Below are 25,546 nucleotides of genomic sequence, written 5' to 3'. Positions count from 1 at the left end.
GCAGTCTAGCCGTCATATTAAGAATAAGTACGGCTAGCCTCTTCAGGTCCTACTAGTCTAGATCTACTAACTTGGCGGGTTTTGAATGAGACGTATGCCTCGGTTCCGAACCAATGCAGGCGGTTCAAGAAGAAGGCTACAAACGCACACAAACTCAAGCAGACTGACGCTCACACACTTGATCTACGTGAATGTGGATTTGACTCGGGACCGGAATTCAAGGGGAGATGTTGCTCGGTGTGCGTGCGCTGAGCCAGGGGCTAGACTGACGTGGGACCAGAACGCAGGCGAGGTGCCAAAATAGGCTTATCGGGCGACCTAAACCCGGCCCCCGCAGGACGAGGGTTTAAAAACCCTTGTTTTAGAAACTTAAAGGGTAAAAAAGTCAATATATGGGACTGCGAAGAATTTCCACAGGATTGGAAAAAGGGTTGCTTGTGAAACTACCCAAGAAAGAAGACCTGCAGGAGAGTGTAAAAACTACAGATGAATCATGCTCCTGTCCTTTCCTGGAAAGATTTCAAGTCGTACCATACTGGAAAGACTGAAGGAAGCTGTGAATGTAAAACTAAGACAGGAGCAGGCAGGATTTCGTAAAAAGAGATCATATACAGATGAGATTGCATCTTTGAGGATAATTGTGGAGCTGTCCACAGAGTGGAACTCTTCCCTATACGTTACTTTGTGGACTACGAGAAAGGTTTTGGCAGCCTAGATAGGGACTCAATATGGAAACTCATGCACCACTACGGAATACCTGACAAGTACGTGAGATTGATCAAGAAGATGTATGAGGGAATGCGCTGCGGGCAACGGACAGACTCGTTTGAAGTGAAAACAGGAGTGAGACAGGGATGCCTGCTATCGCCTTTTCTCTTTTTATTCTTTGATGTGGAATCCAGAAGGAAAAACGTTCGAAAGGAAGACCAAAGATGACATGGAGGCGAGCGGTACAAGCGGAAATGGAAAAGGCGGGGACATCATGAAAAGGAAAACAGCTAGAAAAGGATGCACAGGACAGGCTTCGCTGGAGAAATGTTGTTGATGGCCTATGGTCCACTGGGAGTTGAAAAGGGCAAGAGAGAGACCTCTAGTTTCTAAATCTGGATTCTAAAAACAACACAACAGTATTTTGTTGTAGTCTTTGAATTTCAAGACCAAGTAGGCTATTTGGTAAACGGTCATTTCGCCACACCCCAATTATATATCGAAATGACTTCGCTTATATATAAATCTGTCTCCAAAATTGTTTTGCTAGTAGAGTTTTGGAGGATCAGCGTAAAGCTTTTTTTTTAAGGTACGCCTATATAAATTATTAATGTAAATTAAATCTCTGTCTAAACTGTTCCGTAGCTGAACAATAGTTTTTAAAATAAGGCTAAAACGATGTCTGGTAAAAAGCTAGTAAGGCTTTGTTTGAAAGTAAGGGTCTAGTTTTTCGCAAAATTGCAGTACCGTACATTTCTATCATGAGCTAATTTATTTTTAGCAGAACTAATATGATTTTGCCAACCACACCTTTCCTCAATAGTACTTAAAAACTTTGTGTCGATATGACTCGATAGATTTCAATATTGTCAATAGGCATACATATTAATGAACAGTGCAGCTGATCAGGTGGGCACATCGACTCATATTGCCACCCCCCCACGCCCCTCCCATCCTTCCACACACAGCCTTAACCCTCCCCAAAAAATCATGAACAATTGCCCTGACAAAGCGCGTTTGATGTTTGCAAGTATGCTACAAAATGACTGTCTCCATTCAACCTTGTGGATTTGGGGTGTGACGAGATGACTGACGTCTTGACTTCACCGGTGTGACGAAATGACCGTTTGACGAAATGACTGGTATTCGGCTATTTTTATCTTTTGTTTAGTAGGCTATACACATGTAACGTGACGTGTACCCTAGGCCTAGACTCTATTTTAATAATTACTATTACTGAGCATGTGGTCCGTGGTGGTCTTAACCTACTATCGTTGAGATGAAAGATCTGTATTTAGATCAACCAATCATACTTTTGTTTGAATGTGTGTGTGTGTGGTTTTGTAGTCTGAACTTTTGCTAGATAGAGTGGAGTGGTTATCATTGTTTTCACCAATATTCTGATTTGACTGGCAGGCTTACAAGTACTTGTAGAGGAGCACAATGTATGACCCATCATCAGGCTACCATGGAGCAGACCCAACAATATTGGAAAGGGAGGGTGCCAATCTTGCTAACATAGCTGTGCAGCATGACAGATCAATGAATTTTGCTGATGCTGCTTTCTATTATTCCGTAAGTCATTGTTTCTTTTTTATGGTCCTGTACATTGGTGGATTTTTGTGTGATTTTTTGGTTTGTTTAAAGTCATTTGAACAGGTTAAGATACTGTTAAGTAAAACCTCTTTGGTATAGGCACTGAAAATGAACTTAAGAAGTTTATACTTCATGGCATCACATCTGCATCAAAATGAAAATATTAGGTAGCTACTTCTACTTTGCAACATTGTTGTAAGAAATATTGTAAATTAAGTTGAGATTTCTAAGAAGTTAATGAAGAAGTGACAAGTTACAGACATTTGCTCTGGAGCCTCTTACTGTGTTATACGGCCACCTGTTCAAACGGCCACTTCCCATTTCCCTTTTGCATTTTTTCTATATAATTTCACTGTGTAAAATGGTCACCTGTCCAATGTGATGAAGGCCTCAATGTTTTATTAACCAACAACAAAAAATACCAGTCTTAAGAGGAAGGCCATGCAAGTCTCTTATCGCATGACACTTTGATTTATATTTTTTAACGGGCCCATAATGTTGTGGACGAGCCGTTATAATCCATTTATCTGTTATTAGTCTTTCCAATGAGTGTTGCTCAGAGGTCGCTTCCAATGTTGACCCAAATTGACTAATTGGTAACGATAAATTTTGAGCTGCTGATGATGGAAGCATTTGATCCGTCGTAGCCTATAAGCCCTGCCCAAAACTTGTACACAAATCAAAAGTGAGATTAGCGGTCTCTGTTTACCCAGTCTTTAGCAATGGACACGCTAACACAAACTGGGGACAGAAGTGTCCCTTGTTGGCTGAGTGGTGGCGACCCATTTGTTTGTTTTACTATGATATATAACTATGGCACTCGTCTTCCACATTTGTCTCATTTAGTTTTGTTTTAACCTTGCACACAAAAATTAAGAAGAATAAAACTAACAACAAAAAATCCCACAAAAACCTTCGTATCCTCTCCCCCCTTTGAAAAAAAATAAATTTAACTAACGTCAATGCATTCGTAAACCTGCAACCGTCACCAGTTGGGACCCCAGTAGTCAATGGTTTGTTTTCTTCATTTTAATCAGTCCTGTGCATGGCGGCCACCTGTCTTATACAATCACTTTTTTCCCTTGACAAATCATGGCCACCGTGCCTTATATGGGTACTAACAAATATATTATATATTGTTGTTTGTCTTTTTGTGTGATCTTATTCACTGCTATGTTTTAAAAAGGTATTAAAGTATAAATGATGTAGTGTTATCACTGCTTTGTTTTTCAGGAAGCTGCTCAGACCTTGTTAGCTGCTGCTCAGGCTGGTTCTCAGTTGAATGGCATTGTGGACAGGGCAACCCAGTACATGTTGAGAGCGGATGATCTCAAGCAAGCCTGTAGGTTTTTAGAGTATTTTAAATCTTTTTCATGGTGACTGATGTACACATTTGTTTTTTTTCTATAGATTTAACTTTGGTGTACCTGTTTGTGTCATGCCTGTTGCATGCAAAATGTTTTTATAGTTGTGTAATATGTACTGTGTGTTCTTAACTTGTTAAATATAAATTTACTGTTTTAATTCATTTTTTTTCTCTCAATTGCTTTTTTGCTTTTATCAACTGGTATAAGCTTAGTGAAGAAAATAAATATTTGTCGGTGGGGCATTTTCAATAGCTTGCTTTTGTATGTTTTTAGATGTGAAATACAATTTAGGATGGTGCAGAGGAAAGGATTAGGAAGAAAGAGCAAATGTTATATATTATTATACATTTGATTCTTGTATCTGCTTCAGGAATAAAATAATCTTTGTGCGTTTGTGTGCCTGGGTGGGGGGTAGGGATAAGATGGGAATATGTTGTTGTATGTTAGGGTAGGTATGGGCCAAGTATCTGTAAGTGTGGAGAGAAGGGGGAGGCGGGAGGGTGCACATTTTTTCTTCTCTATACTGCAGTTGTTCTTGCATTCACTCAGTTTTTTTGCATCAGTATAATCAATTTGTTATCAATTTGTATCTGTTACAGTGCAGTCTACAAAGTCTGGCCCCACTCAACCTCAGAAAACCAACTTACAAGTGAGTTTTTTTTTAGCATTTGTGTGTGAGTAGTCAAACAAACGTAAAATTTAAAAAAGTGTTTTACGCCCCCATCGACACATTTGGATCATTTAGGCGGCGGGCTTTGACCTTGCCTGTCAGTGTGAACTCGGACTGAGAGAGATAAGACCTTCCAGCAGAAAGACAAAGAGACTCAATGAAATTCTCCCCACAAGAGAATTCAATACTGGTCTTCTGTGTGCAATGGTGAAGTGGCTAATCAATTGGGGTTCTCGTGGTAGGTAATTGTGGTAAAAGAAATGAAGTAGTGCACCATCTATAGTTAAAGGGCATTTACTGCTGGTCAAAAGTTTTTCAAATAGAATAAAGATGGATAAATTGCCATGATTCACTCAGGAAACATATTTTGGAAGAAAAATTAGATTAGCAAGAGACAGAATGTTTTATTGCAGAAAGTTCTGAGAAAAAAGAGGGGAAGGGGGATGATAGGGCATTGAAACCTGGCTTTAATCCAAAACAACTCAAGCCAGCAGAATGGCAAGAGGCAGAGTGCTTTTGCAGAAAGGTCTGAAAAGCTTTGTCAAACTATTGAAAACTAAAAAGATGAAGAATGGGAATACAAGTAGTCCACAGTCCCACCAACAACAAGCCCTGACCTGTGCCAAAGTGGTCTGTTTGATTGTAGGGCATTGCATTCTTACGAAACAAACCATCTTATAGGTAACTGTCTTTGATTGTTCCGTTTAATTTCATGGGCATGTTGGAAGCCTCAGTGTTTTATTTGATAAAGTTTTATGTTAAGTATAGTGCACTTTTTTCAATAATTTTATTTGAATATCTTTCAGCTTGATTTGGAAAGAGCTCGTTTCATTCTGAGTGAAGCTTTAGATGAAGATGAACAGAAAAATCTGGACGAGGCAATCAACCTGTATTCTGAAGCCATAGATCTTTGTCTACAAATTGTGAGTATACTCTCTGCAGAACTTGTTTGTCCTTACACAGTGAACATCTATGCTGTATTGAAGGGTTCTGTTGACATTTTCATAAGCAAGATATATCGGCAAATGAACTTTTATGTCATTTTGAGAATATATTATATTACAGTTGAACCTGCCCTGACGGCCACCTCTATAAGACGGCCACCTGTACAAATGGCCACTTTCCATTCCCCCCGTTGTATTTTTTCAATATAATTTAACGGTGTAAAACGGGCACCTGTCCAACTCGGCCGTGGCCACCATATTTAAACACACAACCCCTATCACACTAAGCAATAATACCTGTCTTAGACGGCGACCTTAGTGACTCTATTACGTTTGTCATAAATTGTGCTTTGGCCCCTGGCATTGTGGGCGAGCCGTCATAATTCAATCGCCTGTCATTGTTGTTAGGTAGTCCCTCCAACCGATCATGTTGCCTAGGCCCCTCTCACTGTTGACCAATAGGTATCAATTTTCAGCTGCTGGTGAGGTAAGCGTGTGATCCCTCATAACCCATAAGCCCTGCCCAGAACTCATATACAAATCATAAGTGAGATGAGTGGTCACTGTTTACCCAGTCTGTAACAAAGTAGCAATGGACGCCAATATGAACTTGTGACTGGAGCGTTGCTCATTCTCCGAGTGGTGGCGACCCATGTGTTTGTTTTAACATAGCACTCAGTCTTTCTCGTCTAAAACATTTTGTTTTATTGTCACCCTTGTACAAAATCAGCAACAAAATAAAATTCACAAACAAAATACAAACCAACAAAAACAACAACAGTTCGGCTACTTTCGATTGGGACTTCAGATGGACCGGGTATGGTATGTTTTCTTCATCTTGATCGGTCCTGACTAAGACGGCCTCCTGTCTTATATGGCCATTTTTCTCCTTGGCAATGGGTGGCCGTCTTACACAGGTTTGACTGTACTTTTATAATGGAATACAATACTTATGTTAAAGGTGAACTTAACTTTATGGGATTTTTTCCCCCCATTACTACTGTGTGTACTGGTAAAAAAAAAGTGTAAAAACTAAGAATGGAAGAGAGGTATAGCTTCATCTTTTTTCATACTTTTGATTTTTTAAAAACCCCATCTATCTTGAAAGTTGAGATATTCACTATTGAAGGAGGTGAGGTCGCATGGTGTTAAAGGCAAAATTAGCAAGAAAATGGCTGCCAAAGTTTGGTAACTACCAAAACTTGAGTGTCCTTGAAAACTGCAAATTTATATTATTTTTGCACCTTTGATCAACTTCTGTTTTTTAAATATCGCCCTAAAAGGTGTTGAGCCCCTCGCAAAAATTAGATAAAATTGAATGTTTGAGGAGCAAAGCTGAATGAGTTTTTAACCATCATTGTTGCACAAGATGTCTTACTTGTTTTAAAGAAGGCAAAGGTAAAGAATAGTGATTCTTATTGCCTCCCTCCCCACCTCCCCATATACCATTGGTCATCAATTACTTTAGATCCGTTCTCAAATCCTCTCGGTCTTCTGTCAATTTTTTCAGTGTCTGTAATATTTTTAGATCAGCAGGCAACTGTAGGGACGCAGGCAACTGTAGGGACTCCTTCAACTTATTAGTTATTACTTACTTTAGCCGCTAATCAACCGTGATCCAATTGTTTTGCTCACTTTCGTTTTCAGCGGGACAATAATCCTGATCCTAAATTGAAAGATAATGTTGTCAAAATGGCCACTCAAGCGCTGGACCGGTGAGTTTTTCCTTTGTCACATTTTCACCCGCTTTTCTCTTCTTTGTAGTGTTTTACTTGAAAGACAATGATACCCCATGTATCAGGTATATAAGCTGCACAGTTTTCACAATACTTATGAATTGTTTAGGCTAGTTCTTTATGTGAGGCCTTAAATGAATTAACTTGAAGCTCTGATATATGCTTTATTTGTGGTGAAAAGAGGCTTAATTTTTCTTTTGTGTCATTGTGCAATAGTGGAAGAATTTTTTTTTTTTACAGTTATCAGTTCAGAAATGAATCCGTCTTGTTCAAACCATTTTAAAACTCAAATTTCTTTTTTTAATACTTGCTTTAAGGTTAATGAAAGGTTCATTTTTTCCTTGTTATTTTATTTTGCCCCTTTCGTGTTAGACAATGTTTTAAAGCATAAAAAAGATCATTAGAAAAGATTAAGGAGTTAACATCTGAGACTAATTTATTCAACTGATTTGTAAAGTGTACAAGAAATCAATCTGAAGGATATGCTGACATGCATGACCTTTCTAAACTCTGTGCACGTAAAGGTCATATAACAGATTTCATCTTTCTACCTAATTATTTTTTTTCAAAGTTAAATATCTGTTATCACTGTTTTAACACATCAGATTTAATCACTGAGATTTTGCTTGTACATTCATCTTTAATACCAAAGTATAACGTCAGTAAATCTTAAGTTTGTTTCTGCTTTATTGATTTAAAAGAGTGTAATTACAATTGCATGCTTGGGCATAGAACTTGTTTATTTTCTTAACTATTTTCTCCCCCCAGTGCTGAAGCCTTGAAAAAGAAAAAAGCAAATACTCTTCCTTCACCAACATCATCAACGTCGTCTTCTGTTAGAACTGCAGATGGCAAAATTGTGCCCCCTTTAGGGTTTGGGGCATTCCTGGAAGATGACAACAATGGCAAAAGCAGCGTGAGCTCTCGGCTTCCCTCCCCTAGCATGGGGGCTCCGACTGTTGGGGACACCCGGACGTTCACACCATCAGGAAAGAGGGGATTGATCAATGTGGGACCCAGCTCTTACTCAAAGGATGAAATTGCTGTTCTCAGGTATTTTTTATGTTTTTTTTTTTTTCATTTCTGTTCCTGAACCTTACTCCACCAGTGCTTTACTTTTACAGAAATTCTGTATTGCAAGCAAAAATTTACCTAACAGTTTCCATGGTACCTGTCTTACTCTATTTGAGTCTCATATTGTTATATATGAGGGTTGGGGGAAGATTGACAATCAAAATATTCTTATTTTATTATCGATTTTGAAGATAACCCTGAATGGTCCAACTTCTTTCATTCTCTTAATTTAAAAAAAAGTCTGGTGTCTTGCTTTTTCAGTGATACTAGATGATAAAGGGCAGCAAGGCTTTGTGCTCTTTTATCTTCAATGAACTGACAAACTCAAAATGAAAAATATAAGTCTGTGATATCACTGAACAGTCACAAACAAATGAACTACAAGACTTGCAATGGCAAAGCAACAGGACAAACTTCATAAATCTAGTAGTATGAATGAAGAAGTAAATAAGACAATGAGAGTCTGGTTTTAGAGAGCTCATGTGGATGCTTAAATTGATTCTGAAGTCAAAAGATTTTTTTTTTTTTGGTCTCTTGATTAAAACATTACTTTGTTGTTGCTGGCTCAAGATGACATCAGCTTGGACAAAAACAGTCAAAATATGATATTCTTTGACACTGATAGACGTACAAAATATAGTAGACAGAGCTCTGCTAATTTCTGATTTTTTTTTTTTTTTACGGGTTCACTTTTCAAACTCAATTAAGCTTTAATATTTGACCTGTTTTCAATATGTCTTTTTTGCTTTTTTGTTCACACCATCTTCTTGTGCTGCAAAAGAAGTAATCTTTGTTGCTTTATTTTACCATTTTCTCTTACAGGAGCACTTCCAAAATCAACAGTAGAGAATATGTGCCTTTCCTGGCCGTGGACAGAAGGGAGAAATTTGCCTTTCCAGTTCAATTTGAGTGAGAATTGTTGGCTTTTGTTCTTTTCTTTTGTTTTTGTAATTCCCTGTCTTGATACTCACTTCACAATGTCGAATTATAGTCCAATAGGTGTAAGAAAATGCAGTATTGTCTGATTCCTCTTAGAAAATGTATGTTATGTCTGCTCCACTTTGTTTTTGTCTGTTGCTATGCGCTTTTGGTGACTTTGTTCACAGATGTTACATGGATGGATAGTAGAGATTGTCTGAGGGTGGTTGGCGGGTTCTCTTTTGTGGTTAGCTCCTTCTTTCCTATCAAACGTCTATCTCTCTCTCCTTTTTTGTATTTCTTAATCTCTTGTAACACATTGGATCTTCGGCACGTATATGGCCTAATTGTGTTGCAAGTCATGTAAAGCTCTTACTAAAACAGAGATTGCCTGTATCTGTTTCAGTCCCCTCTTTGTCTTGATTCATTTTCTTTATGACAGTTAATAGTGGTGATTTTTTGGTATTTTTTTCTTTCTTTCTAATGCCTTTGTTTATTAGGCAGTTTTTCACATTGTGACACTGAATTGTAGTTTTCTTTATTTCAAACACACAGACACACACAAGCATGAATGGTTCACAAGGAAATACAGGTTTTTGTTCTTTTAAATGCACAGAAACAAGCGTAAATGGCTGACAAGAAAATACAGTTTTCCACTTTCCTGCCTAGTAGTCTCTGTGTTCCCCTGGAGCAGAGACTATCCCTCTGTAGAGGTTTCTGTGTCATTTTTCGAAGAACTGATCTTGTGGTGGGAAGAACTCTTTTATGATGAGATTTTTTTAATGATCAAAGTACGGTCAAACTTGTCCAAGATGACCACCTATTATCAAGGAGAAAAGTGGTTGTCTAGTCCAGGCGATCCTTTTGGGCAGTGTCATAATGTAAAAAAATTGCAAGACAGAATATTATGAAAAGAAGTCTTGTGTACGGATGATTATCTTGGACAGGTGGTTATTAGAGTATGTCCAACCATTTTTTATTTCCTCAAGAAGTAGTAAAAGGTCATTGTTCTGTGTACTCTACAGTGACAAGGATGGGAAACTCATCTTGTCCCCCAAGCAGAAGCAGCAGTTTGGGAAGTGGGTCCGCCCGGAGGCGTTCTGTGATGACCCCAAGGTTATCATTGCTGTGTCCAGTTTCAGTATTCGGCAGGTAAGGACTATATGTATTGATAATTTGTAAAAAACAACTAAAGGTGAAGTCAGATATAGAAGAAAAAGAGCTCTTTAATCCTTTGTTTGTTTAAAGTCGCCATACTTTTAGCATCTGAAATGTTGGCAAGTACTGAGACTTAATTCTAAAATATAGCGGATTCAAAATTCAACAGATCTATCAGGTTTGATTTTGAGACCCATGTACTTGATCTGCTAGAAAATAGGAAAAAAATAAGCTAAAAAGTTTTATCAGTAGAATTCATGAGGGAGCTCAGGCTATGCGTTTTGGGTGTTAAAGACTTGGTCTGGCATGCTCTTCTTGTGGGAAGGAAAAATATCTAATAACTCCACTTTCTTCTGAAAAGCTCTCATTATGTCTCTAGGGTCATAATACTAAAACAGAGATGACAGAAAAAGTGTCAGGTGGTCTTAGTATTCAAACTTCTTCCTCCTCTACTCATCTAATTTTGCTCATCTTGATTTGATGCTTTGCTGACAAGTGTTGAAGAAAACAAGCAGAGTTATGTCTACAAACCTTGAAGCCAAAAGCATTGTGATACACATTCTCAAAAAATTTGTTTGTTTTTTTCTCTGTTCCTCTCCAGACAATAGTTTCAGACTGCAGCTTTGTTGCCTCTCTTGCCATCAGTGCTCAGTATGAGAAACGGTTCAGGAAAAAGCTAATCACAAAGTAAGTGGAAGTATTATAGTGCAGCAGTGCTACATTATTGTCTTGTTCCCCTTCTGACTGAATGCTGGCACAACCTCACCAACTCGTTCATCCTAATTTTACTGTCCTGGTCCTACAAGGCTGTACATTACGACAGCCTGTCACATGTTCAAATGTTGCCTTTGATTTAGGAGTATCTGTTTCCTGCTTCCTATTTTTATGGGTACAAGATGTGAGACATGGTTAATAAAAATCTATTGAAAGTTGCTTCTGCTACTGTAATTGCTCCTCCTGAGCAAAGATGGCTGCATGTGTCCAGAAATGTGATGATGTTGATGGTGGTATATTGAAGTAGATTAAATAACGCTGATGAGAATTCATGAAAGCAAGGATGATGCTATTTGTTAACTTTAATCTATGAGTAATTCTATTACAACCAATTTCTGGAAGCCCCTTTGGAGAGTCTTGTGTGCTTGGATATTACTCCCAGTATCTTTGGTAAGAAAATTGAGCTTTCCTTGTTTGTTCCTGACCTGTGATATTTGCGGAGCCCTTTTTCTTTTTTTTTGGATAATTTGTTTTCATCTTTATACATTGAGCTCCATATTTCAGGTGGCTAATTTTTATGTTCAAATTTTGAAGTTGTATGGCTGGCTTTTAAAAAAAATTGATAGCATTTTTCGATTATACAAATACTCCGGCTTGAAAATACATAATTCTTACTCCGTCATATCACTTTTCTTACAGCATCATTTTCCCACAAAATCGTAATGGTGAGCCTGTGTTGAATCCTTGTGGGAAGTACATGGTTAAGCTGAACTTGAATGGGGTCTGGAGAAAGGTAAGCCCTTAGACATTTGGTACTGGGTTGTACCTGTCCTAACTAATAGTGTCAACTTGTATATTTGGAAGCCTGTAGTTATATTTTTGTTTTTGATCAGATTTTTGTGTCTTTATTTTCAATTTGTTTTCCTCTTTTGTCATGGTGGTACTGGTACTTCAGTTAAAGTATCAAAGAAACACCAGAGCTCCTCAAAATATAGTTTCGCTACACACACACACACACTGACACACCACACCCCATATTCAGTGCAAATTCTCAGGATGAACAATGATGAGGATTCCAGGCTTGCCTGTGTTTCTCCTTCAGTTGACTTGCCTGTCATGCTTTGTGGAAAGGATTATTTGGAGTAGCAGATGTGATTAGCGTATAAAAATAGATTTTGGATCATTACAAAAATTACGTTTTTTGAAAGAGAGTGGCTTATTCCTCCAATGTTGGTCTATTTTCAAAGGTGTTAACTCAGTTTGTCTGCATTATTTTATATCCTAATAGTGTTGCAAATAGTGTAAAACTCTTACTAAAACATACGAACTTCACAACTTCATGGGACCTAAAAATTTCATTGGGTAAGGGGTTAAGCAAATTTTGTGTTAAGGGAAGTTGCAATGTGTAGAATAAAGATTGGGGGGGGGGATTCTAAATATTATTGTGTGAACAGGAATTTTGCGTTAATCAAAAGTGTATTTACTGTACTTGGATTTGGATGATTTTAAGTCACAATTGTTATATAATCATGTTTACCTGCTTTTGAAAAATGATTCTTTTGACTTGACCAGACTAGATTTTTTCCGTAGGACAAATTCTACGCTTCATCCTTTTTATCCTCTGCAGGTTGTTATAGATGACTACCTCCCAATGTCCAAGTATGGAGACTTGCTCTGCTCTTTCTCAAACAACAAGAATGAGTTATGGGTCTCTCTGCTGGAGAAGGCATACATGAAAGTCATGGGAGGTTACGACTTTCCAGGCTCCAACTCGGTATGACGATGTACTGTGTTTGTCAATGACTCCCACATGTTTGTTCATTATTTTACCTTGTTTTATAATTAATTGTCTAAGATAAGCTTCTTTTTTTTGTTGTTAACTTCGTAACTTTGTATGATGAGAGAGAGAACTTCAGATACTAATTCTGGTTTATTTTATTAATCAGTTTTTTTTTACTTAGTTCTTACAAAGTAACATCATAGCTGTTCAGTTATAATGGTTTTAACATTTGTTTTTCCATATTTTTCTTAGATTTTTTTCATACATTGATCCAGAAACATCATACTTTAAAATAATATGAATGTTTAAAAGATGAGGCTGAACTGAATGTGGTGATAGTGAATTCTGTTGTTGCTATTTAACCGGTGGTGTCTGGGTTTACTGACTTTTGTGGAGTGGCAATAATACATACATAAGTTTATTATGTCAGTAATACCCTATATGTTTATAGTTATCTCATGCACCTCTTTTACAGAACATAGACTTGCATGCCTTGACAGAATGGATTCCCGAGAGGGTGGCCATAAGAGCCGGCTCAGCTGAGTTCAATAAAGACCGAGAGTTCAAGCGCCTGTTGGACAGGTTTCATAAAGGTCACTGTCTGGTCACAGTAGCCACTGGTGAACTGTCGGATGTGGAGGCTGACCGCGCTGGGCTGGTGCCCACTCATGCATACGCCATGCTGGATGTCAAGGAGTATAAGGTAATGTTCGCATCAAAAAGAACATTTTAAAGTTCTATGTAAGTGTGGGCTGGGATGACTTAATTTTTTTGCCCATTGCAGATGTGGTACAGTCCTGAAGTCTCATTACAGCCAGTACAAGATTTTTGCAGGGACTGTGCTTTATGAAGTGCATATACATGTGAATATTTAATTTTTTTCCCATTCCTCATTTCCCAGTCACCGTGAAGCATTTCGTTGCATAAAATCTGAAACAGTTTCTTTGTAACAAATTGTGATTTGTATTGCTGTTTTCCATCCTTTTTACTTGTTTAATTTTTGTATTTTATTGGATCTTGTTGATTTCATATTATTCAAGAACTTCAGCACCAAATGAATTCCATTTTTATTGTCTATTCATTCTCCTTTGTTCTTTCTGCAGGGCCGCCGCTTGTTTATGCTTAAGAATCCATGGAATCACTTGAGGTGGAAAGGCAACTTTTCTGAAAAAGATTTGGCCAACTGGACTCCAGAACTGCAGAAAGCACTGAACTATGATCCAAAGAGTGCCCAAATGTTTGATAATGGTAAGTTTATGCTGCCTTTATACTTAATGCTCTTCATCATTATGTCACAAAGTTTTTTTGTTTAGCTTTTCTCCATAATACCTGTGCATGCCTGGTGGAAAGTACATATGACTATGATGCATTTTGAAGAATTTAATTTTATTGTATTTTATGGTTCAGAAATAATTTCTGAATAACTTACTTTAAAATTAAAGATAGCTTCAGGACTGTAGGAGATCTGGTGATGTCAAGTTGGGTGTGGCAACAAAGTTTGTACATAAATGGCTTCAAAGTTACCCTTAGATTTGGATCCAGCGCTACTTCTAATGAATTTCTATCGATCGGCCAGCTGTGTTTTTTATCTCCGAATCTTTTGACATCACTGTTATTAAGCAAAGTGCAAATCTTAAAAAGCAGTTTAAGACGATTTCTCAGTTTCAAAATGTCATTAAAACATTTTTAAAGCAAATTCACGAGCATAGAACTAGATATTTTGCAAAATTGGCTTGGCTTTGATCATGTAGTGTGGGAGGGTATGTGAATGCCTTAGCCTCCCTTTCTTTACCATGTCGATGTATACCTGTGCATTTCACACGACTTGAAAGGACAAAAAGTGACCTAAATTTTGATATGCAATGTTGAGGGGTAAATTTTTATGAATGAGTCAATGACTATGCTAGAAATTTTGAAGAGTAGCTTTGTGGCTTTGCTTTGCTTATGAAGTGGAAGAGGGTAAAAATGCACAAAATTAGCCATCCCTTACTGTTTTATTATACTCATGTGCGCTTTCCAGGTAGAGTTAGATAACAAGCTGACCAAAATTATGGTATGCAGTGTGATGGAGTTTGTTTTTATGAATGGGTCTTAGAAACCTTCAGCAAATAGGCTCTGACAGCAAATGTTCTCACCCAATCTTTGTTATTATGCAAGATGACTTGTGTAAAAAAACTTCAAAATTACACAGATTTTACCATTAGACACATCTTAAAAGAATGTATGAGGTATTTTAAATGCAAAAATTGCAAGATCCCTTCTCTATCGTTCAGCGCAGCGGAATTCTTGATTTTAAAAAAATGGCCTTTACAGTAAATTGTGAATAACGTTAAAATTTTAAATGTTATTTTAAACCAAGGAATTTTTTTACCACTAATTTTTAACATTTTAATAGAATTATTGACCAAAATCAAATCATGCCGTGAACTGTTGTGAATGCAACCAACTTTTTTCACGCACTCATATGACCTCATGCAGTTGCGAGTGCTGTAAAACTCTTACTAAACTAAAACTAAAAATTACATTTATACCGTAGAAGAAACAAGAGCCTTGTAAATACCGATAAATAAATGGCTGAAAGATAAGTATTTAATGGAACTCATTTTTTGTTCAAAAATTGATTTTGGATCTTAATCTCAGTTTGAGCAAATGCATCTTCCCGTACCTTTCACCAAGCAAGCACACATATATTTTAGGTTCTGTAAAGGTTTGAATCAGTGTTGTTTAATAACAGAATTAAATGATTGATGTTTGTGACATTTCAGTGTAGGTCTTTATTGCAACTGCCACTCCCCAGTGTAAGAGCTTACTACCTTGAGACCTGTTTTTAGAATCTGATGGACTGTGTGGCTTGAGACTAGCTTACTTGTCATCATCTCTATGGTGAGAATTGAGCTTTAGCAAGCAATTGATATTGCTCCTAGAGTAAGCTTGAGATATATTTTTTTTGCAGAATATTAGCTTTAGACCTCAAGATAAAAAAGTTCAACTGCCGTAATGTAACAAATGTCTGAGGGTTGTTTTTTTAGGAACATGAGATGCATGACTTTTTTGGCTGACACCCCCCCACCCCTCCTGTAGTTTGGAGGTATTTTCGTTGACGTAAATTCTTTTTTTGTCTTTTCCCTCAGGTGTATTTTGGATAGACTATGACTCGCTGTGCAAATTCTTTGATGTTTTCTACATCAACTGGGATCCTGAATTGTTTTCTTACACTACCTGTATTCAACAGTAAGAATTTGCTTCTAACTTGTGTTGTTGTTCTTCTCAGTAGTGCGTGACGAAGTTTTCCCTTGTTTTCTTGAAAAAAAGTGGAGAGTTTGATGACAGGTCGCGACCATGTGCATTCTTGTCGTATCTTCATTTTTAATAACAGGGAAAACAGCTCATAACAAAGAGTGTTCTTAAGAAGAAGTCACATTTTCACTGTTGAAATGGAGATACGACAAGAAAACACTGAAGGAAAGCACTGAGGTCGCGAGATGTACTCTGAGGAAAGTCATTGCCCATCACGGAGACTACTTCGTTTTTTCGGCTCTTCTGTTGCTTTGATCTGTTTGTCATGAAATGTGGATGTAGTTGTGTAGATTCGTTGAACTGTAAACAACCCAGCAAAAGGTCCCCTTCAACTTTCCTTTCTTTCTCTCTCTCTTTTCTCTTCTCTCTCTCTATTCTCTCTTTCTCTCTCTCTCTTTCTCTCTCTCTCTTTTTCTCTCCTCTCTTTCTCTCCGTCTCTCTCTCTCTCTCCCTCTCTCTCTCTCCCTCCCTCTCTCTCCCTCTCTCTCCCTCTCTCTCTTTCTCTCTCTCTCTCTCTCTCTCTCTCTCTCTCTCTCTCTCTCTCTCTCTCTCCACCCCACTTCCTTATTTTTCTCTTCTTCCCTCGAACTGAAGCAACATGTTATATATTATATTACTGTGTACTCCTGATCCCTGTTTCTTATAACAGCACCTGGTCTGCCAAGGAAGGCCCCAAGAAAGACTCTTACAACATCAGTGATAACCCACAGTACAAGCTGGAAATAAAGGGGAACCAACCAGGAGCTGTGTGGATTTTGCTGACTCGGCATATAGTTGACAAGGTGACTGCTGTTTGAGGGGAGAGGGAGGGGGGGGGGGAGAGGTGTGTTTAGAAGTACAGGGTCCCCACAGGGTCGGGAAATCGGGAAAAAGTCGGGAATTTTGAGATGGGTCGGGAGGTCGGGAAAAAGTCGGGAATTTTGTGATGGGTCGGTAAGTCGGGAAAGTTTTGGGCCTGTGTAATGTGCAGCTATGTAGACTGTATGGTTGATGAATCCTAATGAGGAAACGTAATTGAACCGCTGTGACGGAAGTGTATGTGTGACACCGAGGCTCGATCAGGAAGAATCAAGATCTGCTTTCGGTAACGCCCAGAAATTGTCCGATAATAGTCTGATAGATAACGCAACATTTGTAACATGCAGGTTGTGCATTATGAATGCTGTGTCCCCTTGAAAATAAATCAATATTAAAAATTGCCCTCTGCTGTCGCTTGTGGAAAAAAAAAAAGAAAAAGAAGTTATACAAGCGTCTTGACAGGTTCGCCCTCGTGACCGGTCAATGAACCTGTGAGTACCGGCGGTCTGAGCTCTGTGAAGTATAGGATTCCTTTATAAGATACACTCTGGAAGGGGATTGGGGGGGGGGGGGAGCTGAAGGCAACGCTAGAGGACAAAAACTGAACTTGGAAGCAAATTTTTAGCATTTTGATAACTACTTTAGAGCTCTCTTCAAAGCGGGTGTTGGTGCAGGCCTTGTGTGGATTCAGGATCCGTCATGCCTTGTTATTGAACTAAAGTGTTTGCGTTTCATTGGATGGGGTGATTGTAATTTATATATATATTTTATTAGCTTTCTGTTGAAGATTGGCAGATTTTCAGTGTCACTGCATCTTGCCCCCCCCCCACCCAGTTCTTACACCTCTCACACTGAATAGTTGTACTTGAGCCATTCTAGTTATTACTCTACTTTGAGTTGCAGCAATGGTTTTCGTCTTCACGTTTATTATATGAATCACGACACCCAGACTGGTTATTGACAGCCGATTTTCTAGTTCTAGGTCTTTTTTCAGGCTCAAAACAGGATTCATTTTTTTATATAGGGCCTATAGTTTGTTATGTTGGCTAATATGATGAGGGGAAAATATAAATAAGTAAGAACAGACTGAAATACCAAAGTCTCTCAAGATCCCAGTGCCACACTGACATGTTGTTAACTGGATATAAGTACCTACATGTGTGTGTGTGTGTGTGTATTCACAAACATATACATGTATTATATTAGATATAAATGGAGCACACGCTTTCATTTTTATGTAACGTGTTCCTGGAAAATGGATGAGGCCCCTCCCTTGGAAAATTGAGAAGCTGGTTTGGCAGTCACCCAGTATTATAGTCATCTATTGTTTGAAGACTATACTACAAAATGTACATTTGCATTCATTTATAGACATTTTGACTTTTTATCTTTGATAGATTGGCTTTTTTGGGGATCATTCTTGACGCTCAGCGGCCTGATTTTTTCCCTCGAATTGGAGTCTTAAAAAAAATTTGGGGTCTTGAAAATATTTTCCAGGATTTGGTGGGGACCCTGGAAGTAGAGTGAGCATCAGTTGTCCGGCATTCCATTTGCTCAGTTGGTTTCATGATGTACGATAATGTTGATGACCCTGATTCAAATCGCTTACTGAGCTTTTTTTTGCGCTTAAAATGGTTGGCAAGTGATCCTCTGGATGTCCATATACAGTCGAAACTCTCTAAGATGGACATTCATTTTCAAGGAGATAAGTGGCTGTTTAAGACAGGTGGCTGTCTTACACAGTGTCATTGTCACGTAAAAGTTATGACAGGGAGGAAATGGGAAGTGGCCGTTTGAAGCGTACGAGTTATTGTCTTATACAGGTGGCCGTTAGAGCAGGCTTTGTGCTTGTATGAACTCTTTTCTCCAAAAAGTTGGACTTTGTTTTCATTTGGGAAAAAATTTATGTCTATATTAACCAGTCTTTTTGTCCGTTTGTTTGTTTTGTTACATGTTTCAGAATTCGACTATGAATAACAGTTTTGTGACGTGGATGGTTGATGGGTGCTCTGGTGTGGTTTGCTCCTTCTTTCCTATCAAGCATCTGTCATCCTTATCTCTCCTCCATGTGTTTTGTGTTTGTTATTCTCTTGTCACACCTCTAATCTTTGGCACTTACATGACCTAATTGTGTTGCAAGTGCCTAAAAACTTGTACTAATCTCCAATTTTGTGAGTAATTGCGATGGATTGTTCTTCCTATCTCTTTGCTCTGCCTGCTTTTTTGGCTTTTTTTACTTTCAGTGTGCCTGCTTCATTGTTCCATATAAATGTTCCTTTGTATTTCTATCTCAAAGGCTGATTTTGCTGACAACAAAGAGTTCATCACAGTTCTTGTATATAAGAATGGAGGAAAGAAGGTGTTCTATCCATGTAAGTTCTCAAATTGTCATCAGTGTGACTAACATGTTGAAAACTTGTTGGGTGGATGCGTGAGGAGGTGATTGACTATAATTTTTAACCAAGATTGTTAGATGAATGACAAAGTCTTTTCCTTCTCCTGTAAAATTTTGTTTTTGTAGGATAAAGGGTTGTTGTACTCTCTAAGAATACTGGTCAAATAGATGGGGATAACAAACTGTGTGAAGAAGCTTACGTACTACTGGTCATGGTTTACCCTCTTTTTGGCAATGTGAAAGAAGGCCATTGTGAAGAGCACATCTTTGCTGATATCAACAGCCAGAAAGGTTATGAAGATGGTTTGATTTCAAGTAAGCACATTCCCATTTTGGGTCAAACATTTATTTGCCTGTTTTTAAAGTGATGTGATGTAACAGAAAATTTTGTGTATCTAAAAGAACCTTAGGTAAGGTCGTGGGTTCGAATCCTGTCAGGGACCCGACATTGTGTCCTTGGGAAAGGCACTTTACACGTTTTCCTCACTTCACCCAGGTTGGAATGGGTACCCAGCTATAGACAGTGAAAGATCTTGTCAGTTTGTTAGTGTTTGGGCGCTGAATCGGCTGCTTGCACTGTATGCTTCCCGGGAAGCTGAGAATGTTTCTGAGTGTTCTATGGTCTGCTGGGGTAATAATATAGTGTAAAGCGCATAGAGCTTGCTGTCGAGCGGGGTTATGCGCAATACAAATGCTATATATTATTATTATTATTATTATTATTTGTAAAAATGCGGCATAGACATGTTGTTATATTTTTCAACAGATGACCCTCCGCCTTACAAAGATGGTGTGCGCATCAACAGTCCTCACTACCTGTGCAAACTAGTTGAGAACAACAGCCATGAACCTTACACTCTTGTTATCTCACAGTATGAAAAGAACAACACAACACATTACACACTTCGTGTGTACAGCACATTGGAGTTTTCATTAACAAGGTTTTTGAATCCTTACAAAAAACAGTATGATAAGAAGGTAGGTTCAAGTAAACTTTTTCTTGTTTACTTTTTTTTTTATGTCATCAAACTCGCCTTATATAATGAATGCTTTTGGGAGCTTGAGGAGAGACTTTAGTGCACGGGGGGGGGGGGGGGGATCATGGTCTAGAGGTATGCTGTTCGCCTCTCATTCAATAGGTCTCGTGTTCAAAACCTGTCAATAATGGAAAATTTTCTTCTGTAAAATGTTCTCCTTTAACCCCCTTTCCTGCTCTCTAACCATGTTGTCGTCTGTTTTCATCGCCACTTTTTGCCCTCACCCTCTTTGCCTGTACCTCTGGGCTCCTGACTCTTTCTGCAGCCTTTCTACTACTAGTAACTCCTTGGCTTCTTCTTTCTACTGTATTGCAGCCACACCCCTGATCTTAGGGTTGGTAAGATCTAACACCTAGTTAAAGATCCCTTGGTGCTCCTAAAATCGATAAGAGAAAGCTTCGTCTGTAACCCAGGCAAAATTCAAAATTAATTCCTATCAAATTGAAAATGCTGAATATGTCTAGCGCACTGATATGACCTTATGCAGTTGCGAGCGTTGTAAAACACTTATCAAAGAAAAATATCAATGGGCGATCGGTGGGCACTCCAGTGTGGTTTGCACCTTCTATCCTATCAAATATCAATTATCATAATCTCTCCTCATTTTTTTCTTTGCATAATACTGTCTAGTAAAACCTCTAATCTTTGGCACGTATATGACCTAGTTGTGTTATTTTTTAAATAGCTGTGTAGAGTAGCTTTAACTGGAAGATACATAACAGGAAGTGTTAACAGCTATTGTTTAATCAGTTTTTCTTCCTGGAAATTCACGAAAATTATATTTACAGATCTCTTAACGAGTAAAAGCTCTTTGCCTATGTCCAATACTATTTCTTCTGCAAAGAAAAAAAGAAACCTTTGATGTGCTGTTCTGTGACTAAAAAGAATGAACAAATGCATGTTTGATTCAAAGAGTCAATTCTTTTGAAGCGCTGTGAAAAATAAGACGACTCATTTCTTAATATTCTTTTTCAGATCACAGGTCAGTGGAAGGGCAAAAGTGCAGGTGGATGCGCCAACAACCGTGATAGCTACAGCAACAACCCTCTGTACCAGGTGCACATCGACAACCAGAGCACGGACAATCACCTCATGATTGAACTGCTGGGGCCAAAGTAAGTCACTCAGTTCTCCTCAGAATGAGCTTCAGTGCAGTCTACTTAAACCGAAACGGAATCTGCAGGACTACTAGATTTTTCTTTGGTTTATCTCCATGTTTTTTGTTTAGAGAGATTGGTCAAATAGCAAATGGAAAAAAATCAGGGATTCCATTTTCTTTCGGTTTACTACTGTTTTTGGATTGTGTTCAGTTTAAGCAGACTCCAGTGTATTTGATTTGCAGAAAAACTCTTCTCAAGATTGACAAGTGGGGTGTTGGAGTAGGCGTCTTTTACTTACTAACTTTCTCCCTGTTCTGTTAGGTACACAAGGTATGAGAGAACACATGATGTCATGCTTATGATTTATGGTCACTTCCATGTCACTTCTTCCAACTTCCTTCCCGTCCTTCCTTCCCTTCCTTCCTTCCCTTCCTTCCCACACCACTTCTTCCAACTTTGTCACAACCAGGTCTTGGGTGATTGTCTCATCTCTGATCATACTCCCAAAGGTGTTACTTTGTCCAACTCATCCCAGGGTTCGTACGGGTCTTGGAAAACTGTAACACTCTTGGAATTTTGTTTATATTTTCCAAGAAATGGAAAACTCTTTGAATTTTGGGAAATTGTCAATTTCTTGAAAAAATCTTGTAAAAACAAATTTTAAACTAGATCCATTGTAAAAACACTTCCTCTAAATTTAAAGTGCCTGGACTTTACGCATTCTGAATAAAGCAGTGACAAAATATATATCTGGTCACATGGGCTTATTCAGGCTGCTATACAAAAATGATCTTCTTATAAAACCAGCTGGCGTGCGTAGCGGATGAGATGAGTTGAGACGAGGTGGGCTGTCGTGGGTTGACAGTTTACACATTTCATCCATGCCAAGAAGTGTATGATAATGTATTTTTGCATGCTGAACAAATCATTTTCTTCTAAAATAATACCTTATTTGTCTTGGATAAAAGAAATCTGGTCTTGAAAACTCTTGGAAAAGTCTTGGGAAAAAAAATCTCCTGATCTGTATGAACCCTGTCATTCTCTTTGCATATCATTTCTGTTTTGTTTTCTTAACTGGAGACAGCACCAGGTAAACATCAATATTGATGTGCCATTTTCCTCAAATTGACAAAGGGATGGTATTCTGAAGATATTAAAAAATCTCTGAAGTCATACAAAAAAAATTTGGTTTGTTTTGTTTCCTGGATCTTGTTTTATGTTCTCATCAATATGATGATATCAAAGTTGAAAAGCAAAGACTTGTGAATATTGTTGAATGAAAGTTCATTGAATCTTTGATGTTGCGCTTACTGGAAAATTTTGATGTAGATGAGGGTGTATGCTGAAAGTTGTCGTTGAGAAAGTTTTTGTCGTTTTTTTGGTTACCGTGAAAGACACTTCATAAAATTTGTTTAACAAGCCCTCTACTTTCACTGTTGTCGGTCATTATTTCTGTCTTGTTAATGAGTTTCTCAGTTTCTGTAAATGGAAAATTGTAGTTACTCTACCTGGTCTCTTAATTGTGGGGTTTGGGGGTTCAGGGCTGAGGTTGACCTGTTGTTGTGTCTTTAGAAAAGGCACTTTATACAAATTTTCCCCACTTCACACAGGTATGAATGGGTGCCCATCCATAGGCAACGAAATATTTTGTCAGCACATTAGTGTTTTGGCACCAGTAAAATGGCAGCTTGGACTGTATGCTTCTCAGGAAGTAGAGATTGTTTCAGAAGGCTATCAGGTCTGCAAGGGTTATATTGTAGATTGTAAATCATATAGAGCGAGCTTGATGTACAGATTTATTTATTACTATTGTCATTTGTTGTATTATCTTCTTACAACTGGTTATTGCAATTCTTAATCCTCCCCAGGCAATACAGTGTTGGCTTTGAGGTGACCTGCGTCAGTGCTAACGTCTCGAATGCCCCTGGTGCCTTCAGCAAACAAAGTTCTGGAGATTTCCGACCTGGCTACTGTGTTCTTCAGCTCTCAAACGTCTCTGGAGGAGTGTACAACATACGTCCCTGCACCTTCCGGGTGGGCAAGGAGGGCCCGTTCTTCTTGGAATTCAGCTGCTCCACGTCGTATGCCGTTTCTCAATTACAGTAGCACACAGGGACTGAGTTCAAGAGATAAGCCTAAGTCATAGACATGTATTATAAATTCATAGACCTCACACTCTGACATGATTCCAGGTCGCTATGGAGTGCAACCATTCGCTACTCTAGAAATGCAAAGTTCTATCTGCTCAGTTCCTAGTTTTGAAAAATTTGATGTTAAAAATTTTGGGTTCACATCAAGTCAAGCTTTTTCAAATGCAATACTTTGAGTATCTTGATAACGACTCCGAATAATCGTTCTATTTTGGTAGAGTAGATGGAAGATTTGGTTTCTTACCTCATGGTCTTAGTGATTGAAAACGGCCAAAAATGTCAAATAGAACTGTGTAATTCTGTGGTAGTGAATTCTCTCAATTTGGAGTCAGATGAAGGGCAAGGTTGGGAAGGTGTCATAGACACTGGACTATTATACCAAGACTGGTGCTTTGCTCTTCATTTGGGCCCCATGGTGTGCACACTTGTTAGAGACACTTTTATAGAGAGCAAAGAGTGGCGGTCATGACAATGCAGGGACTAGGATATTATACATCAAGTCTATGGTCCAGATCTGCCACTTGTGTCTGGCTGTACCCGGTGTCTTGCTATCCCAGTGAGCTGAAAAGCCCCACACAAGGGGAGTGAGTACACATAATAGGTTTTGTCATAAACAACATTGATCATCATTGCTTGAGTAGCCTCAATACCCACTTTCTGCAGTCATTAACTCCTTATCTCCTGGGGGGGGGGGGGCACTATGTTTGGTCCCTCTTTTGGAACAAAATCTAAAAGTGACAATATATGTCTCTAAACTGGTCATTTGATCAAAACAAGTAAACCTATTTTGATAGTTTTTCGTCTAAAGATTGAACTCCCGGTAAAAGAAAACTATTTTCGGCAATTGCCGAAAAGTAATTTAACGTTGAAGTCATGGTAAAGGAATATGCCGGAGCCGCTGCCAGAGGCTTACTGGCACTACAGTTCCAGCTGTGAGCCACTGGGAGCAGCTTGCCTGAGATTAGGGGTTAATAAAAGTTCCAGTCACATGTATCCTACAGTAAATGGGAGATTCTCAACACAAAAAAGTTGACTACACAAGAAGTACAAAGTAATGTTTATGAACAAGCCTAGAGCGTCTTCTTTCCCTGCTCTGAAATTGTCTGGTCTTCCCTGTGCTTCATTACTTGTTGTTGTTGTTGGTTGTGACCCAAATTATGAAGTAGTCTTTTCTTTCCTACAAGACATCTATCGTCCTTATCGCTCCTCCTTCTATACTTAGTATGTTACCCTCTAGTAGACTAGTATTGCCCCTAACGTTCAGCACTTGTATGACCTATTTGTGTGAGTTGCATGTGCTGCAAAACCTTTACTTAGACCTGCATGTTTGCCGACAATCGTCTGAAATCCGACAATCGCGACCTGACCCGCAAACCGGCCGATGCTATCGCTAGGCCCGCCTGTATCAGTCAATGTGTGTAGTGCGAGGCTTGGTCGACTGCCAGCGACCCCTTTTTCTCCCGTCGGCTTCGTCGGCACTTTCGTTTTCGTGCCGACCGCCGAGGCGCGCACCGCCTACTGCTGACGTCGGCGTTTCTGACATAATTGTCGGAACCTGAGTAGAAATGCGAATACGAAAAAGGATGACAACTTAAATTATCTACTTTCAGTTTTGTGCTCGAGCGGCCATTTTGAATTTCGTTTGTTGACTAATTCAATTGTTCAGATCGTGTGGATTCATTCAAGTCCGACTCTCTTGTTCTAATAGAATCTAGATCTAGAGTCTAGATCTAGATTTATATAGATCATTATAGACCTCAATGGAGGATTCATATTTCAATTCTATTGTGTCAAACCTTATCATAGGTTGTGCTGTAATATTAATATTGGTAAAAATAAGCATTTCATCAGGTGCGTGAATTATTTATTTATTTAGATCTAAGATATAGATCTAAATCTAGATCTAGATCTATGCTCCTTGTTTGTTTTGGAGTGTGGTTTTTTAATTAAAAATTATTTTTTTTCATTTAGGAATTGTTTTGGCCTTTTTACATGAGGCCCGTTGCAGGTTCTATTTGGGGTTAGGGTTAGGTCTCTTTTTTATTGTGTTTGTTGGGGTGGTCGCTCGTCACTCGGATGTCCTTCCTTATGACACCCACAAAGG

General features: G+C 38.5%; 1 protein-coding gene across 1 annotated transcript in view; it reads left to right on the top strand.

Moving 5' to 3' along the window:
* Nucleotides 1–25,048, top strand: part of LOC101854653 (calpain-7) — a 29,115-nt gene extending 4,067 nt beyond the window's left edge. Inside the window, exons 2-20 of the mRNA XM_005103631.3 lie at nt 2,125–2,283; nt 3,538–3,646; nt 4,271–4,320; nt 5,148–5,264; nt 6,933–7,000; nt 7,790–8,074; nt 8,918–9,004; nt 10,039–10,165; nt 10,773–10,858; nt 11,585–11,678; nt 12,513–12,659; nt 13,141–13,368; nt 13,769–13,913; nt 15,797–15,896; nt 16,612–16,744; nt 19,057–19,132; nt 19,922–20,133; nt 21,168–21,307; nt 23,161–25,048. Of these exons, the coding sequence (XP_005103688.1) occupies nt 2,152–2,283; nt 3,538–3,646; nt 4,271–4,320; nt 5,148–5,264; nt 6,933–7,000; nt 7,790–8,074; nt 8,918–9,004; nt 10,039–10,165; nt 10,773–10,858; nt 11,585–11,678; nt 12,513–12,659; nt 13,141–13,368; nt 13,769–13,913; nt 15,797–15,896; nt 16,612–16,744; nt 19,057–19,132; nt 19,922–20,133; nt 21,168–21,307; nt 23,161–23,398 (2,574 nt within the window). The 5' untranslated portion in view covers nt 2,125–2,151 and the 3' untranslated portion in view covers nt 23,399–25,048. The remainder of the gene's footprint in view (nt 1–2,124; nt 2,284–3,537; nt 3,647–4,270; nt 4,321–5,147; nt 5,265–6,932; nt 7,001–7,789; nt 8,075–8,917; nt 9,005–10,038; nt 10,166–10,772; nt 10,859–11,584; nt 11,679–12,512; nt 12,660–13,140; nt 13,369–13,768; nt 13,914–15,796; nt 15,897–16,611; nt 16,745–19,056; nt 19,133–19,921; nt 20,134–21,167; nt 21,308–23,160) is intronic.
* Nucleotides 25,049–25,546: the final 498 nt, after the last annotated feature.

The sequence above is a fragment of the Aplysia californica genome, unplaced genomic scaffold (assembly GCF_000002075.1).
Source record: "Aplysia californica isolate F4 #8 unplaced genomic scaffold, AplCal3.0 scaffold00383, whole genome shotgun sequence".
Taxonomy (NCBI): Eukaryota; Metazoa; Mollusca; class Gastropoda; order Aplysiida; family Aplysiidae; genus Aplysia; species Aplysia californica.
This window is presented reverse-complemented; position numbering and strand designations above follow the sequence as displayed.